General features: G+C 38.9%; 1 protein-coding gene across 1 annotated transcript in view; it reads right to left on the bottom strand.

Annotated features, from left to right (window-relative positions):
- NETO1 (neuropilin and tolloid like 1) overlaps nt 1–18,482 on the bottom strand; it is a 106,102-nt gene that overhangs the window by 14,070 nt on the left and 73,550 nt on the right. Inside the window, exon 7 of the mRNA XM_088675287.1 lies at nt 8,828–9,056. Within this exon, the coding sequence (XP_088531413.1) occupies nt 8,828–9,056 (229 nt within the window). The remainder of the gene's footprint in view (nt 1–8,827; nt 9,057–18,482) is intronic.

Below are 18,482 nucleotides of genomic sequence, written 5' to 3'. Positions count from 1 at the left end.
GGAAAGTGGATTAATCCGTTCCAGACAGTCCACGGAGTACTTAACCTGAAGCGTACTTAACCTGAAGCAAACTTTCCAATTGAAAGTAATGGAAAGTGGATTAATCCGTTCCAGACAGTCCACGGAGTACTCAACCTGAAGCGTACTTAAGTACTCAACCTGTAGCGGAGTACTTAACCCGAAGTATGAGTGTAATTGGTTCTGGAAGTCCGTACTTAACCTGAAGCATACTTAACCTGAAGCGAATTTTCCTATTGAAAGTAATAGAAAGTGGGTTAATCCATCCCAGACAGGTCCGCGGAATACTTAAACTGAAAGTACTCAAACCGAAGTGTACTTAAACCGAGGTATGACTGAATATCGTTGCGGCATCCCCAAGGCTCTGCACTAAGTGCAACCAAACCAGTTGCACTCTCCTAAATCCACCTCTGTAGGTGGTTGACTATTTATGGAAATAATGAACAGCTAAAGGTGAAGAGATGTCTCGTTTCTCCTCCAGAACGTGAATACCTGGATTGTTATCTCCACCACATTCTTTAACAAAGATTCTGGTTTGTTCTTATAATTTGACTTGGAGAGTATAACAGTCATCAATAGTATCAAATGGAGTAATGGGAGGTTCAGATTTAGGTCATGCTCATAGGGGTGCTAGGGCTTATACTTTTATACCTTTCCTTCCTAGTATGTAGTGATTTATACTTGTCTTCCTTGAATTATTATTTCATTTTCTGCCCAGCCTTCTAACTTATCTAGGTGCTTTTGAATTTCAATCTTGTTCCCAGTTAGAAAAAATCTTTTCATAGAACGGAATAATGTTATAAAATGTAAGTTAATGCAGTGAAATTCCAATTTAATAAAGGTGTTTCCTGGAACCTATTCAATTCATATAGTACAATACAGCAAACAATGAACTGTAATTCTGTTTTCAGAAGTTATATCAAAGCCTAATCATAATCAGCAATATATCTGCACAAAGTCACTCTTTGAAGAGCATGCCCTACTGCTACTTTCCCCAAACTGGTGCCCCAGTTGGCTGGGGCTGATGGAAGCTGTAGTCCAAAACATATTGTGGGGCACTATACAGGGAAAGAGTGTCCAAATACTGATTTCTGAGTTTCTAACATATGTCCTCCTCACTACAATAATTCACTACCAAATATTTTTCAATTAGCATGCATAAAATACATTGTTGTATTTGATCCAAAACTGGATGAAGATACATCTTGTAAGATCAGAACAGCACTACTACTCCAGGCCCCACCACTCACTTTTCCAGCAGTCCCCTTGACCCTTGGGAATGTTTATTGACAATGCAGGAAAATGAAGTAGACAGAGGAGCCAGGAAAGTCCACAGCACAAGTCCACTGGAGTTTCCCTCTCTTTCTATTTCTGGTTTCAGCCCTATGGCTATGTAATAGTCTTCAAATATTTGCAGGGCTTTATTTCTGACAACTCACCAAATACATGAGCAAACATCCTCCCAAACTGTTGGACCAAGACAGATTGACAGTAAATCCGACTGCCACAGAAGGTGGTGGTTTTGTTAGAGGCTTTTAAGCAGATAGCCACCTATCAGGGATACAGCGATGGTGGATTTCCTGCATCAGCAATTGGTTGGACTAAATGACTTCAAATGTGACCTCATAATTTGAATGGACTTCAAATTTCCTTTCTCTCTTTCTCACAAATAAGTGTGTGTGTGTGTGTGTGTGTGTGTGTGTGTGTGTGTGTGTGTGTGAAAATGGTGATGTATTTGAGATGGTGTTCTTAGAATAAATTAGGGTTAATTGTACTCATGGAGTTGGTGCTTTAGCAATGAATGCTTAGGATGATCCTTTCCACAATATGACCATAACTGAAGACCTCATGCTGCTGGAGAATAAAAGGGGTATAAAAGAGTTCTAGAGCCATATAAAACAAGAACCCTCAATAGTTCATCGCAGGAACTTGATCAAATGCCTTCTTGGGATTTCACATTATGCAGATGGTGTGCACATGAATTATGCTACACATTTTCCTTCCACACTTCTGTGGTCCCTGTGTGAAGCGGAAGCTCAGGCATCTTCCTCCATGGAAGAGAATTAACAAGTTCCTCTTCCTATGATATTATAGAAGAATGGAAATAAAGTACAGTCATACCTCGGTTTAAGTACGCCTCGGTTTGAGTATTTTCAGTTTAAGTACTCCGCGGACCCGTCTGGAACGGATTAATCCACTTTCCATTACTTTCAATGGGAAAGTTCGCTTCAGGTTAAGTATGCCTCAGGTTAAGTACGGACTTCCGGAACAAATTACACTCCTACCTCACCTCAGGTTAAGTACGCTTCAGGTTGAGTACTCCGCAGACCCGTCTGGAACAGATTAATCCACTTTCCATTCCTTTCAATGGGAAAGTTCGCTTCAGGTTAAGTACGCTTCAGTTTAAGTACTTCACGGACCGTCTGGAATGGATTAATCCACTTTCCATTACTTTCAATGGGAAAGTTCGCTTCAGGTTAAGTACGCTTCAGGTTAAATACAGACTTCCAGAACCAATTGTGTTTGTAAACCGAGGTACCACTGTATACCTGAAGAGGCTCTGAAACATCCTTTGTTCCTGGTAATTATCCCATTTTGATGTGCTTATCTTAAAAAAGATCATTATTATTTTGTTTTTCCTTTAACATCAAGAACAAGAGTTAATGGCATCCTCTGTTTATGAAGTTCCTTCTTCCAAAATGAATAGTACACTGGAAACAAAGGGCACAGAAGCTAACCATGTTCCAAGTTCAGCATGCATTGGATTTTCTTAGTGATAGCAAAACTGTGAGAACTTAAGAGTTACGCCAAACTTTATACCTTATATATATAAATGGCTGAAGAAATTATGCTTCCAGATAAGAGTGAGCTTAAGGCAATTCTTCTAAGTGGCAAGAAGGTCAAATACTGTTGGAATGATAGGTATCAAGAGACTGACTACTGCTAACCAGCTGTCAAAGGTAATAGAATGGATGTCTGTTCTGTGGTGCTAATAAAGGGATTTCCTCTGATCCCCATGCCACCAATGTAATAATTTTCCTTTAGATTTAAGTGTAGGTGTTTGTGCTCAGAAGTTAATCTCTTTGGGGGAGCTGTGGATGTAGCATGTCTGTCATTAATCAGACTGAAAAACAGACAAAGGGAAGAAGAAAGTGGGGGGGGGGGGTTGGAAACAACTATAATATATTTGAGAACAATTTCCAAAGTTTTTCACATGTAGAACTTCCTAAGTGCATGGAAATGGCAAGTTTAGTTAAATGGATTAGATAGCGCTTGGAACATTAAAACTGGGGACAGAAACTGATATTACATAGTAGCATCAACAGGAGCTATATGAGTGAACTGTGCATTCTCTGGCAATACTTCCTTTATAATGTATGCAGGGAGAATTCACACTGAACTAGAAGGTCTTCTGGGTCTCCTTCCCACTCTACAATTCTATGATTCAATAATTCTATGTCTCTCTCCAAACACACATAGAATCCATGCATTTCACCACAAGATAAACAATTTTGCAGTTTGCAGACTGTGTTAATATTTGCACAGCATGCAGACCCATGATTTTACCAGTAGTCCATATACCCTGCTTCCTCCTCTTGCTTTGTTTACCACCCGGCCTGATGGAGAATTTAAGAAAACTTGTAAGCTTGCGCCCTATTTTGTGACATTCTGGTTGGCCTAATAAAGATACTGCCCTACTTTGTATTTTGGAATGTTTCTTATGCCTCATCATAGCTATCTTTACTTTTTATGGGTGACATTAATGTATTGTGTTAAAGGGTACTGTTAGTTGGAGCCAGAATTGATATAGCCAGTGCTTTTTTCCTTAAAAAAATGTTTAGAGGTACTCTCATTTTCCTACTCATATTGAAATACTGCCCCTCAATGAGGCTAAACTTAGATTCACAAAATGCTTAGGAGTATGCGTATCCCCGCGTACCCCCCCCCGGGGGGGAGCACTGGATATAGCCGATAATACTTGTGAAAATATGGACTGGTGATGTGGCTCTGGCCCAATTACAAAACCATTTTGTCCTTTAACACTCATTTGCAGACACTTATCAAAGCAGATATTCCTTATTACCATTACCATTCACAAATGTCAACGGCAGTTCAAAAATACAGGCATTCATCCATAGACACAGGTGTCCATTCAGACAGGTGTGTACCCTTATACGGCTACACCTGTAAATATATTCCTGGCCACTGCCTATGTCCCATATCCTGCATTCCTCAATACTTGTGCCCTTCTATACTGCTTCAGTGTTGCTTCATATCCATGAAAGTTGAAGGAGGACCACAGAGCCTTTTCTTGGTTCATGGAAAAAGGGAAAGTTCTAGAGTCCTACTATGCATTGAAGACGTCTTCCTCCATTTAGCGATCAGCAGAGAAACAGTGAGAAATTTAGTGATCGGTGAGAAACAAAAAGGAGGGAGGATATGGATTCTAAAACCATATGGGCTGACATTTATCCTTTAGGTTTTAAGCCCCCCCTTTTTTTTCTTCTTTAAATATTTATAGCCAACCCTACATTTATACAGACAGCAGAGTGGAGATCATAGCATCAGATAAGTGTCATTTGATAATCAGCTATTAAACAAATAATCAAAGACAAATAAAGGCAGTTAAAGCAGCACCGTGAGCTAAACTATCACCAACTTAAAAGCCCTTTAAATCACAGGAGAACACATTTTAACTTGGTGCCAAAATGATAGCAGTATCAGCACCAGTCATACTCCTAAGGGAGCTACTGTGACTGGAGTGTTTTTATCCCTTCTCCCTGCATGGTATCCCACCCACAAACAAATCATGCTCCTAGCAACACTTTAGTGAGTATTTCTGAGTCCCGATTCAACTTTGGGTAACCAGTTCTTCAGGCCATTTGGATAACAAATGTTGCACTGAGCGTTAAAGAGTATCTGGGGCTTATTTCTCCAGATGTAACTACAGTTTTGGGGTGTTACTAAAAGAAAGAGTGCTAAATGTGTTTTGAAATAGCAGCTAAGACAGACTTCCCCAGCCATTCTGTCCCTCTGCATCTATCTGAGCTCTATCAAACTGCAACAGTTAATGAAGACAATTGATAGAACAGTGAATTGCCATCTGCCTCTACTGTTGCTCTGAATGGTCCAAACCTTCTCTCTCTCTCTCTCTCTCCCTCATGCCTCAAAGGACTGAGAAAAGTCCCCCGAAGAATGGTGTGTGCCTACAGAAGCAGAAATTACCACACTTTTGCACTCGTTAATTCAGCATGCCTCCCTGGTGGCATATCAGTCATCTGCTTTATTTTCTAGCACACATCATTTGCAATTAATATTCAGTACAACTGACACAGAAACAACTAATGGTGTCATTAAGTCCTTCAGACCAGATCTGCCAAAATACACATACAGATTTCTCTGTGGTCCAAGGAAACTGAATGCTGTGGGTTTATCACAAAGCACAGACAAGCAGGTAACAATATGGCTCCATAGAATCATAGAGTTGGAAGAGACCACAAGGGCCATCCAGTCCAACCCCCTGCCAAGCAGGAAACACCATCAAAGCATTCCTGACAGAGGGCTGTCAAGCCTCCACTTAAAGACCTCCAAAGAAGGAGACTCCACCACACTCCTTGGCAGCAAGTTCCACTGTCGAACAGCTCCAAAATGCAAGTGACTTGTAAACTTCTGCTAAGATGGCCATATGTCCTGAAAAGAGCATGTGCCTACCAGACTAGTAACCAGCAAAATAATACATAATACATGGCGACAAGTATTTATGTAAAGAAAATGTTACTTGTTTCAAAACATATAGCTGAGGTGGGGGCAATCACTTACAGGATCTCTCAAGAGCAGAAAACAAGAAGATTCCTGTGGTCTTTTTTGAAATTGAAAGCCCTGTAAAAATATGCTCACTTGCATCCCACGCATGAACTGGTGACCGTGTGCTTACCCTTCAGTTTTTCAAAAGCACTGAATCCCCCAATGCCGTCAGGGTTGTTTCTAAGGTAACAGAATGTGATGCCTTTGATTTAAATGAATCAGATATTCAGGATTGCTTCAAACACAGAAATAAACAAACAGCAATGGCGTCAGAGTAATACAGAATATTATTTCTGAAGCCAGCTTGATTTATGAATAGAAGCTTAAATTGCTTTTTCAATCTGCACTATACAAAAAAAGGAAGAAACGCAATTCCTGTCCAACAGGATGCATCAGATAAATAAAGTAAAATAAATAAATATCCAGTCCAAATTTAGTGAATGTGATACTCTAAAACAGGTATCTTCAGAGACTTGCTCTCAGTCACATACAAATGCCAGAGAAGATTGCATGTCAAATGATTATGCATTTATTTAGACACAGGTATGCTTCATGCTAGTCAGTTTGCTGGTATTTGCACCTTGGGACTACCGGTACCACTTCTCATTCAGAGAACCCTCAGTTGGATAAATATTGATTCAAAATACTAACATCAATTTGCATGGGATTCCCATTCCCAAGGAACCAAATCATATTATTTCTTCACAAGTGGATCAATATATTTTGCTAAATGATTGCATCCTTTCAGTCTCATTTACAATAATTATTTAATGTTGAATTGCTTCATTCCAGACATGGCAACTCTTTCCCTATGGTTATTTGACTTCTAAACATAATATTTTGCTTTAATTGTAACTATCTATATAAATTGCACTAGCACTGAATCTCTACTGGCATGAAACTCACTGGGTGACCTTGGACCACTCACTTTCTCTTGGCCTAACCTGAGCAAAAAGTAAATAAATCCCAACAGAGACAAGCTAATTGCCAGCTAGGATCTAAATACCCAGATAATGCAAATTTAAATAAATCTTGCATTGTGAAATTATTTTATATCACAAATATAAACAATTACAAACATAACCTGAAATTATTCAATAAATTACTCAATAAAATAAATTGAAAGGCATTTCAACCTTATTCAGGGCTATTGCATGCACCAATGCATTATGGAAATTTTACAGCCTAACTCCACCTTAGATCCCACTAGTCTTAAAATAGTCTCTCTCTTTAAGTGAATCAGATGGTATAGAAGGATTTTTTTTCTTCCAATCGCTCTTCCTGCTTTGCTCTGGGAGCAGCTTACATTCATCCCAGATTTTAATTATCACATTCTTTGAAACGTTACCCAGGGATGTTGGGGAAATGAGATTTTATTTTATGTTAAGTTGATCCACAATTAGGTTAGCTTGAAGAAGTTGATTAACAGTGAATCCTGTGTATGTTTACTTTGAAGTAAGTCCCATTGTGTTCAGTGGAGCTCCCTGCACAGTAAATGTGTGCAATTCTGTACTCATTTACCTAGAGGTAAGCCCAGTTGAACTCAGTAGAACATAGTTCTACATAATCCTACACCGGTAGGATTGCACAATAAGGCTACACTCCTATAAACACTTACCTGGCTAGGAGTAAGATAACTGAAAATTAAGATTTACTTCCTAGAAGACATATATATGCTTGCATTATAACATTTGGTACAGCCCAGCTGACTTCAGTAGTCTTGAAGGACATGAAATTTAAGTTTTATGAATGTAAGTATTATGAGCTATAGATGGAACATTGGGGCTGCAATCCTGTATACACTTAGCTGGGAATAAGTCACATTGAACCCCATATGGCTTACTCCTGAATAGGTATGAACCAGATTACACTGCATGTCTATAAACCACAAAACATGGCTTACTTCTGTAACAAGGCAGCTACTTCTGAAATAGTCTACAAAGTTTGTATTTCTGATATTAGAAAGAGATCACATTACAGTGTTAAGTGCACTTAAGATGACTGATTTCAGGGGACTTAAGTATGTGTTCTATTGTGGCCAATATCTGTCTGCTTTAAACAATGAAAACAAAACTATAACTTATTTATCTGCAGCTTAAGCAGCATGATTCGTTTATGGAAAAGATAACAGTATCAGTGTGGATATCAACAAATAATGCTTAACATCACTATAATTCTAAAATATTTGCAAGTTTTATCTTGCACAAGCTCTGTATACCCCCCTCAGTATATAAATAATATGGGGAAATAAGGAGAGGAGCCTAACAGCTTGTTCAAAATTACAAATGTCACCATAAGCATTGGAAATCGATACTTCATTTTGGCCACCCCATCCAGTGGGTGCAGTTCAGAGTAATGAGACTTGGGAGTAATCCCCACAGTGTCTTTCCCCTATGGCTCATGAACATGGACATCATTGCAGGTGTGGAGAATGGCAGGATAGCACCCATTCCTCATATCCCCATCCTGTCTTCCCCTTCCATTCTGCAAACTCAGAGCAAAGCGAAGGATGTTATGGGTGGGGATTTGGGGTTGTATCCCTAGGCTCCTCGTTTGCCATAAGACCTGATGCATGTATCACCAAGTGTGTATATCAAGGGTAGAAAATCCAGGTTCCTTGATGCCATATGGGGATGCTTTCATGTTCAGGTACTGTACCTGTAGAGAATTGGATAGAACCCTGTGTGTATTTTTTAAATATATATATATATATCCTACTTGGTTATTTCACATTTTGGTGTTCACTCTGTATGAAAGAAACACCATTAAGGTTTTTTTTAAAAGAAAAGAAAGAAAGAAAGAAAGAAAGAAAGAGAAAAAAGAAGAAGAAGAAGAAGAAGAAGAAGAAGAAGAAGAAGAAGAAGAAGAAGAAGAAGAAGAAGAAGAGGAAGAAGAAGAAGAGGAAGAAGAAGAAGAAGAAGAAGAAGAAGAAGAAGAAGAAGAAGAAGAAGAAGAAGAAGAAGAAGAAGAAGAAGACTTGAATCATTTGACAATAAAGCCTTACGTTCTTGGAAAGATGTGAAGAGCATCTGGAACCGGCTGCTTCGGCTGCCTTCATCTGCCCACATGCGGATTACTCCAAGACCTGTGCGCAGCATCACATCATTAGCAACAGTGCTGCAAAACTTAGCTTTTAAATCCTCCACTGAGCTACTTCCATCATAGACAGCCACAAAATTCCTTTTGCACTCATTAGAATTCTGCATTTCATAGTCCAAGAACCGTAAATATATCTACAAAACAAAACAAGACAGTGAATATGACAGTGTTGTAAACCATCATTGGAACAAGAGGCATTTCTGCAGCATTATTTCCCTTTAGAAAAAAATCCACAAATCCACTGGTGTGTAATCGAACACTGGCTGTGTTTATGCTCTGGGAAAAGTGCAGGATTATTAATGGAACTGAGCGATATATTTTTTAAAAAGTAATTTCCATTGGGATGACAATTCGTTTTTTAACTATTTATTCTCCCTATAAATATGCATACAGTCAGCACATGCATGGTCATGACCTGCTGACTGTCGCATCAAGTAATTACTTGCATGTGTGAATCAGCCATAATACCGGTAGCAGCAACAACAACAAAATCAAAATAGAAGGTGTTCTGTATTTCTGAATCTGGAGCAGAAAGCTAAAAAGCTTTTTACTGTACTTTTTTTAAAAAAAAATGTGTTTTTTTACACTTTGAGAAAAAGAACCAGGAATACAATTGCCATTTCATCCCTTTATTCATGGGGAAAGTATAAGATCTGCTGTCTGAGAACCCAGGAATCCTTTGGAAATAAGACATTGGTTTTCCTTTCATATTTCCTCAAGCAGGGTAGATGCTAAAGGGTTAAAAATCACCTTGTCGTTAACATCTCTGTAATTTCTGGTGTAGTACAACATCAAAGCTGTTCCACTGACATAACTTAATTAATTATTTCATACATTTTTATATATTATGAACAGTTTCCAAGTCAGTTCACAGAAGAAGAAGAAAATCATTACGAATCAAAACAGAAACAAGAAGTAAGTAACCATAAGACTGAACAGGTAAACACATAAAAGCAGCACGTAAAAACAATTAAAGCTGCAATCTTGCATGCACTTACCTGGAAGTAAATTCCATTTAATTCAATGGGACTTACTTCAGAGTAGATATTGATAGGATTGTGCTCCAACTTTAGAAGTGTTGGTTGAAAGATTATTATTTTTAAAATATTAGCATCAAAAAATAGCAAAGAGAAGAGAAATTTCATAAACAGGGCACCACAATAAAAATGTCTCCTCTCTAGTTTCCACCCCACCTTACCTCAGAAGGCGGAGCATGTGGAGTACAACCTTGTTTGATGACCTGACACACAAGCAGTTTGACATGGGAAGAACAGACACTCTTCCAGATACACAGGCCCAAGCTGTAAACAGCTTAAAGTTAAAAACCAAAACTCTTGAGTTGTATTCAAAAATAGACAACCAGTACAGGAATTATGCAAACAGATGCATTTGAATAAAATTTACTGTCTTCTACCATTTTGAAAGCCAAGTTTCAAAGCAATCCGTCAGGCTCCAGCAGAAGGCTATTGAGAAGGGCTGCAGGGCTGCTGCACTTATGAAGTTGGGAGACAAGCAAACTTTGTACGTATCTACTCTCCTTGAACTGTTTCCATCCCAGATCTCATTAGAAGAACTTGTAACAAAGTACTGGAACCTGAGTTTGCTTATTTTCCCCCTCCCTACCAATCCATTTTATGTTTGTGTCATGCTGCTTTGGGTGTGTTTTGTTGTTGTTGAAGAGCCAGCCAAAAACAACAACTTTAAATAAATAAATATATATATATATACAAAACAATCCTACATACAATGTACATAATCTGTACAAATTAAATATAAGATTTCCTGCATTCAACTGCATCATTTTTATAGTAAAATAAACTATATATTAGTGCTTTAAAACAATATATTATTGTTTTAGCAAAATTGCTTTAACTATTAGGCAGAGTTGTCGCACATCTGTATGGTGTTTTTTTAAATGTAAATGTACATGGAACCAATTGGCACAGAATAATCAGTAAATTGTATGACGAAAATGAAAGGAAAGAAAGGAAAGGAAAGGGGGGGAAGAATGTGATCGTTTGCTTCTATGGAGTATAGATCAGGCATAGGCAAACTCAGCCTTCCAGATATTTTGGGACTACAACTCCCATCATCCCTGACCACTGGTCCTGTTAGCTAGGGATGATTGGACTTGTAGTCCCAAAACATCCGGAGGGCCAAGTTTGTCTATGCCTGTCTTATATCCTGTAACTGATTCTGATGGATGTGCCAATGAAATGTATGAGACTTCCACATATTTCAGAGAGGATACCAATGTAAGGAAATGTAGAAGCAGATGCTAGCAAAAGAGAAATATGAGGGGGTTGAGAGAGAAGGGGACAGAGAAGGAGTTCTGAAGGCAAAAAGGCTTTCACTTTTCCTTTGCTCTCAGCATCCTCTGAGGAATTTCATCCAGAGTTACTTACTTAGCAGAGTAGAGATTTGTCCAAGATCCCCACTGCAGTTAGTTATGCAGATACCAGAACTTTCTTTCTCTTGTTGCAGCTCGACACACTCCCTGTACTGGGCCCTGGAGAGTGAACTGGAGTCTTTCCAGCTGACTTCAGTGCAGAATTATGTCACAGATCTAAAGGATGAAAACTGCCTTCTCACAAAGTCATTTGAACTAAACTAAGCTATGCCCACTCCCAGTTTGTCTTCTACTGATGACGATCAGATGCAAACTTTAAGACACTTGACCTTCAGCCTATCCATAACTGAACTGTGGCAACTATTTTAGGGGTGGGAGAATCTACTGCATTTATGTTGATGCATCTCTGAGATGATCTGTGTATAAGCAGGAAAACAGAAAGTTAAGCAAATAGGAATATGGGATAATAGGGAGTTGACCTAGACAGAGTAAGGCCTTTGGTCCATTGATTGGCAGAGGTTTCTCAGGGTTTCAGACAAAAATCTTTCCCAATTTTCCTGCATATGTTGGGGTCTGCTACAGCTCTTTCAAAAAGAGATGCCTCTCCCTCAATGTCCCTTCTTCAAGGAGCCAGAAGGACTATGCATAAAAGGAGCTATCATGATAAATTTCACCCCTAATTTACACTTTTCTTTTGGTTAGATTGATTACTTAATTGAGGTCTAGTTATACATTGCTCATCAGTCTTCAGCTTCTTTTATACTAATTTTTAAAAGCAGTTTAGTACCTAATTTGATAGCCATGTCACTACCCCAAATGTACACCCTGTTTCTCCTCCTATATTCATCTGAAATCTTTATTAATGTTTGGCCAACTTTGCTTTGTAAAGACAATTCCCAAAGTGTACTTCATCTCAGCCTAGGGGGTATGAAATTAAGTCACCAATAGATAGACAACAGCACAGCTATACAGCTGAGGTATGTTTTATTACCCAAAGTTCCTGACTTGCAACCTTAGTCTCAAGTTGCTAGACTAAGCTTTTACCCCATGGCCGCTGGAGATAACACTAGTAAGCATGACAGAGAGGATTATGTTGCAAACAAACTGGTGTTAAGGGAATCCTACTCCTGAACAATCTAGCTAGCTTTAGAAAAGCAGCATAAGCTGATCAAACTCTTACTCTGTGTTGCTCTGTAAAAATGGAACACTTTGCTTTAATCCACAAGCTCTTTAGCCTCCACAGCATTATAATAGATAGAGCAGTATTTATTCTGCATATCACACATTACTAATCAAGTGCAATTCACTCAAGATTTCAAGCAGTATTATTTGAAAATATTTTCTTTTAAAAAATAGATTATTTTCTAATAAAGCTTGTGCAGTAGAGAAAATCCTAACCACTTTAATCTTTTGTCCTTTTCATGCATTTTTGACAAACACATGGAATCTACAGCAATTGCTTATCTTCCACTAGGTGTGCATAAGCGTGCATGTGTGCGCGCACCCAGCCACCCAGGTATAATGATTTTTTAAAAATAAATAAATAAATGTAGAACTGGAAAGGGGCGGACAGACTAGTCTAGGCATCCCCAAACTTCAGCCCTCCAGATGTTTTGGACTACAATTCCCATCATCCCTGACCACTGGTCCTCTTAGCTAGGGGTCATGGGAGTTGTAGGCCAAAACATCTGGAGGGCCGCAGTTTGGGGATGCCTGGACTAGCCTATGTATCATATCAGAATTACTGTCTTTTGCTCAACCATAGGCCTGCTCCCTCCCTTTTTCTTTCTCTCTCTCTCCAAAAGAACACATGAAAAACTATGTGTGAATTGTACACATTTTGTACTCATGTACTAGGTTGCTTTAGGTGCTCATATATTGTTCGTTTGTACTCATGTATTATGTTTAGATTGTTTCTTTCACAATGTTTAATTTATTCTGCTGATTAAAAATTATGCTTTGTTTGCTTTTTGTCTTACTTGAATTTATTGGTATGTTGTGAACTACTCTCCCACCCCTCAACTTCCACCACAATTCCCACTGGTTTTTTGTTTTGTTTTTGATAATAAGCCCACTTTGGACTAAAAATGGGTGATAGATTTTATTCAAATTTGAAGGTGAATCTATCAAATTTGCACTGTCTGAATCTATCAAATTTGCACTGTCTGAAGCGTCTCCACCCCCATCGTTCTGCCCGGACACTGAGGTCCAGCGCCGAGGGCCTTCTGGCGGTTCCCTCGCTACGAGAAGCCAAGTTACAGGGAACCAGGCAGAGGGTATTCTCGGTAGTGGCACCCACCCTGTGGAATGCCCTCCCACCAGAGGTCAAAGAGAATAACAATTACCAGACCTTTAGAAGGCATCTTAAGGCAGCCCTGTTTAGGGAAGCTTTTAATGTTTGATGGATTTCTGTATTTTAATATTTTGTTGGAAGCCGCCCAGAGTGGCTGGGGGAACCCGGCCAGATGGGTGGGGTATAAATAATAAATTATTATTATTATTATTATTATTATTGAGAACTAAAGCACAGCCATCCTTCAAAATTCACACTTATCTGAACTTATCTGTAAATTGTTTAGTTGAACAATTTTTACAACAAAACCGTTTATTGTGAGGACCATGCCTGTACACAAATATCAACACAACAATATTTAAAAATGTTAAAATTCAATACATACTATCCCAACAAAACCTTCATCCCACAAAACAGAAAGTGAAGGAAAACAAGCAACGAGTTAAACAGTCGGTGAAGGGGTCTTTACTTTATCATCCATAAATCTTTCCCTGGCTTTCATGGCCTTCATCACAAAGACCGCTACCACATGTTCGTGGGTTAGCATCAACTAACAAAAATTTTACTCTAAACAATGCTTTAAAATATGTGTAAATTAGGAGGAACGTGCATAAAAAGAATATATTGGTGAAAATAACATACTACACTACATTGTATTTGGATCATTTGCTTTAAAATTAAAACTGCAAACAAAAATTGTTTATTAGGAGGAATTCACACTAAAATTCTGAAGAATTTTCACAGGAAAGGTGGCATGCAAATAATCTAAAACAATCAGTTCCTCAGCTTTAATATTATTAAAATTATATTTTTATGTTCCATTTCAATGGGTCACACAGCCTCTGCACAAGCAAAGCAGGATTATGAAAGCCCAATAAACAGGTCTTCTGGAGGCACGCTTGATTTCACAGAAAGAACCTCTTGCAACAGGATATCAAAACATGATGTTTCCTCTTGCATCACTTCCAGAAGCTAAAGTGCAAATGTACTCTCCCTTCCACCTAAAGTCCCGCCCTGAATTTGCACCCTCACTAGGCTTTTTCTTTTGATAGAAGCCCTAAATCAGAACTGTGTAATTCATGGCAGGATTCAGCTGCTTGAGATTACCTACTGTTAACCAAGCTGAAACAATCAGAGAAGAAGCTGTGTTTGTCTGTTGCTGCCACAGCGAATATTTTGTGCTTCTGCTTCAAAAAGAGCACCACTATTTTATAAGCCTGCATTTGTGTATTTGGCATTCCAAGTGCTATCTTATAAAACATAATTGTGTGACAGAAGGGAAAGAAACAACCATCGCATATTATGTTTTCATACTTCTGCTTGAAAATTTCATCGAAAGCCTCTCCCCAAACCATCAATTCCATGTTGTTTTGGCTAAAATAAATGAAAAGTTCTCGAGCTGAATGCTGGTACTGCTTGAGCTTTGGTATGTCACTGCTAAATGCCAGTGCCATTAGCCACAAAAGTGATAAAACATCCCTGCAGCTGCAGCACATATAATTTATAGCCCCTGATTGCATTATGGTTTAAATTATTGTCTTGTCACATATATTCTCATTATAATAATGGGAGGGAAGCAATGTAGGCTGAATTGGAGTTTAATTTAAAAAATAAAATAAAAATTGAACACAATAAAAAGTCCTGGCTGCACACACCAAGAGAAAAGAATCACTGCAAAGGGTGAATAACATATAACTTCTGTAACAGTAAGATCATAATCTCTTTACAGTGAATCACTTTTGATGAATTCTCTTTCTTCATCAGTCACTGAAGGTTTGTTCTGACAACAAGATTGATTGGGCAGGTCAAGAAACCATCAGAAGACTCAGCCAATATCCTAGAAAAGCTCACTGAATTTTTTCCATTCTTTCATCCAAAGCAGAAAACTACATTTGGGCTGAGGAAAACATATCCACTCATATGGTTATAAATCTTCCCACAAAGAACTTTATAGTTGTAAGTTTTGAGGGGGGGAAATAGCCTCATGTCTAATTGGAATAACCAGTGTTTAAATGCCCAAAGAGAGATGGTAAAATTCACATATGCCAAAGAGACACATGTTTTCTGGCTTGCAAGTCTTGTCTGCTAATCTAGTCTGTATGCCATCTATATTTGACTAGGAGAGGGCAAAAATGGGAAACGAGTAACAGATTAATGCTGAAGACTTACTATCTGTAGAAAGACTTGCTCCTGCTGCATTTTTATCAATACTTTCCCCTGATATACATGTTGTTGTTGTTGTTGTTGTTGTTGTTGTTGTTGTTGTTGTACCGCATCACAAAACACAGAGAAGTGTGATTTTCAATGGATAAGCTGCATTTCAGTTTGCATAATATTCTAGGAAGGACAAATAATTTTCTCTCCTGTCCCTAATTAAAACTCTAAGAATTGGTGTGTCCAGGTGGGGATTTTTAAGCTAAGCTGCCCTGATCAGAGTATCTGAAGCATCTTAATGGTGAAGGGTTGTTTACCTGGCTTACTCTCATTGCCACCTGGTTGGAAGAGATATTGAGAAAGGAGCTATTCTCAGGCCCTGAGGGCTTTATGACATCTACAGACATTGTCCAGCCAGGATGAGATGGATCAGTCAGGTGAGTCCTCAGCACACCTTTAACATGAGCAAGTGGGAAAAGATATGGATCATTTAATTTACTGATTAAATGAGAGCCATTGTGAAGTTGCCCATCTAAGGGAGGTTCTTCCAGCTCCCCCGATAAGTTTGCAGGAGGGTGCACTGCACTGCTGGTTAGATATGGCCAACATGTTGTTTCTCATTACAAAACCTTGGCTCATTTATGGAATACACATCGCTATCTGCCATGAGGTGATAGGGGAAATAGCGGCTGCATCAGATCTACCCATATTAACTTTTCATCATCCGCAAAAGCCAGCCAGTAGATCCTGGAGTCTCTTTACCAATCAAACTCAAGTGTTAAGGAGAATTAAAGTAGCATAATGGCACAATGTGCCTTTCAGGGCAGTGTTGACATACATAGCCAAGGTTACTTTAATCAGGTGTCAACCAATGAAATCCTGAGAATGTGTCCAAATCAGAAATCCTCACTTGCGTTTTGCTCAATTTTATCTTGTTAGGATCATCTTCAAGGATCACCCTTGTTGCACCTGAAATTCTCTTGATGTGTTTGCTGTATATATGCACTCTTTTTCCTCTTGGTTATGTGTCATTTGTGAGCAAGTGCAGCTATACATACCAATAATTCTGAGCAATGCATTAAAAAAGTAAGGAAAAGCCTGAGAGGAGAACTACATATCTCTCTTCAAAGCTTAGATCAGGCATAGACAAACTTGGCCCTCCAGATGTTTTGGGACTACAAACATCTGGAGGGCCGAGTTTGCCTATGCCTGGCTTAGATGCAACTTCTCCTTTGCAAAAGAACCAGAAGCCCACAGTTCTATTGGAGTTGCAGTGGGCAGGATGAATGTGCTTAACCCTTTGTTCATCCTCTGTTTATCTCTCCAGCTCTCCACCACCAGTAGGGAGCACAGGTTTAGAATCCATGACGGGGAGAAAGTGGCTGGGAGAGAGTTGAAAGAGAAAAACTCTAGATGATCCCTTCTGCCTGTTGCTCACCTGGTGGAAAAGTGCCACCTTTGTGAAGCAGCCGCTGCCACAGGACTTTGAAGACACACAGTGGAGGAATAATGTATAGTTCTGCCCTGAAATATCTCCTCCCAATTGTGGAGACGACAAAAAAAAAGTCCTTTACTTCACCCCAAAGGAGTTAACTGAAGAAGATGCACTAGCGAGTGCTTATTTAATAAAGTACAGACTGCCAGGGTGCATGAACAAGCGTTCAGTACAAAAATAAAGAAAAATTTACTTCTATGTGAAGGCAGAGAAGAGGGAAGCAATGTGGGGGGGGGCTGTCTTCGCCCATGGTACTATGGCATGGCTCCAACAACAGCTTTAGCTCTGTTTTCATTATTTCCAGATAAATAAACAAAAGAAGGCCCCCAGGCCTTGATACATCCTGTTTACTGGTCCCTCAATTTTATTACAGATATTCAGGGCGGGTTTATCTATTCAGCCTTGTCAGCAGAAGCCCTGTGAAAGGACTTCTACTTGTGCATTGATGCCTTCCCCCCTCTCCTCTCCCCTGCATCCCCTAAAATTGCTGGGTGGGGGAGAAGAAGCCCCAGAACAGTGTGAGAAAGGAGGGAGCATTGATCCATTTGGCAACCTGTAATGCAGATGGACTGATTGGAATAGCACGATGTTGAATTCCTCTCTCTCTCTCTCTCTGAGTGGGTGTTTCAGGTCTTCCAGCACAATGAAAACTATTTGCATTGCAATCTACAGGTGAAGATTTCCAATCAAAATAACTAGAATCGGGCAAAATGAAAACCCCCAAAGTATATTTAAAATCAGCCTACCATAGAACTATTTATTTTGCACCACCTAGAGAACTTTGTGATATGTGGTGGTATACATATGTCACAATAAATAAACAAAAACACAACACCTGACTAATTAATCTCCATTATGTGGTATGCCACCACACGACTACATAAGAATTATAACTTACAATAAAATATAAGACTGATAGCAAATAATGTTACTGATTTGAGCTTCCACATTATCAGACATATGCATGTCTACTTAAAAGTAAACCCATTAAGGAGAACATGACTTATTCCTAACTACACATGCATAGGATTACAGCATTACAGGGCAATCATATACAAGTCTACTCAAAATAAGTCCTCTTGACTGAGACTGCAATCCTATGCCACTTAGCTCAGAGTAAGCTCTATTAAAATATATGAAATTTACTTTTGTGTAGATATGCATAGGATTTTTTTTGTTAACCTTTTTAAATTTATTACCATTGTTCCAGTACTAGATTGTTTCAAACTAGATATGTTCCAGATTTGAGATTTGAAAGTGGAAAAGCC

Source organism: Zootoca vivipara, chromosome 8, assembly GCF_965207765.1.
Source record: "Zootoca vivipara chromosome 8, rZooViv2.hap1.1, whole genome shotgun sequence".
Classification (NCBI taxonomy): Eukaryota; Metazoa; Chordata; class Lepidosauria; order Squamata; family Lacertidae; genus Zootoca; species Zootoca vivipara.
Note: the sequence above shows the minus strand (reverse complement) of the source record. Positions and strands in the feature narration are given on the sequence as shown.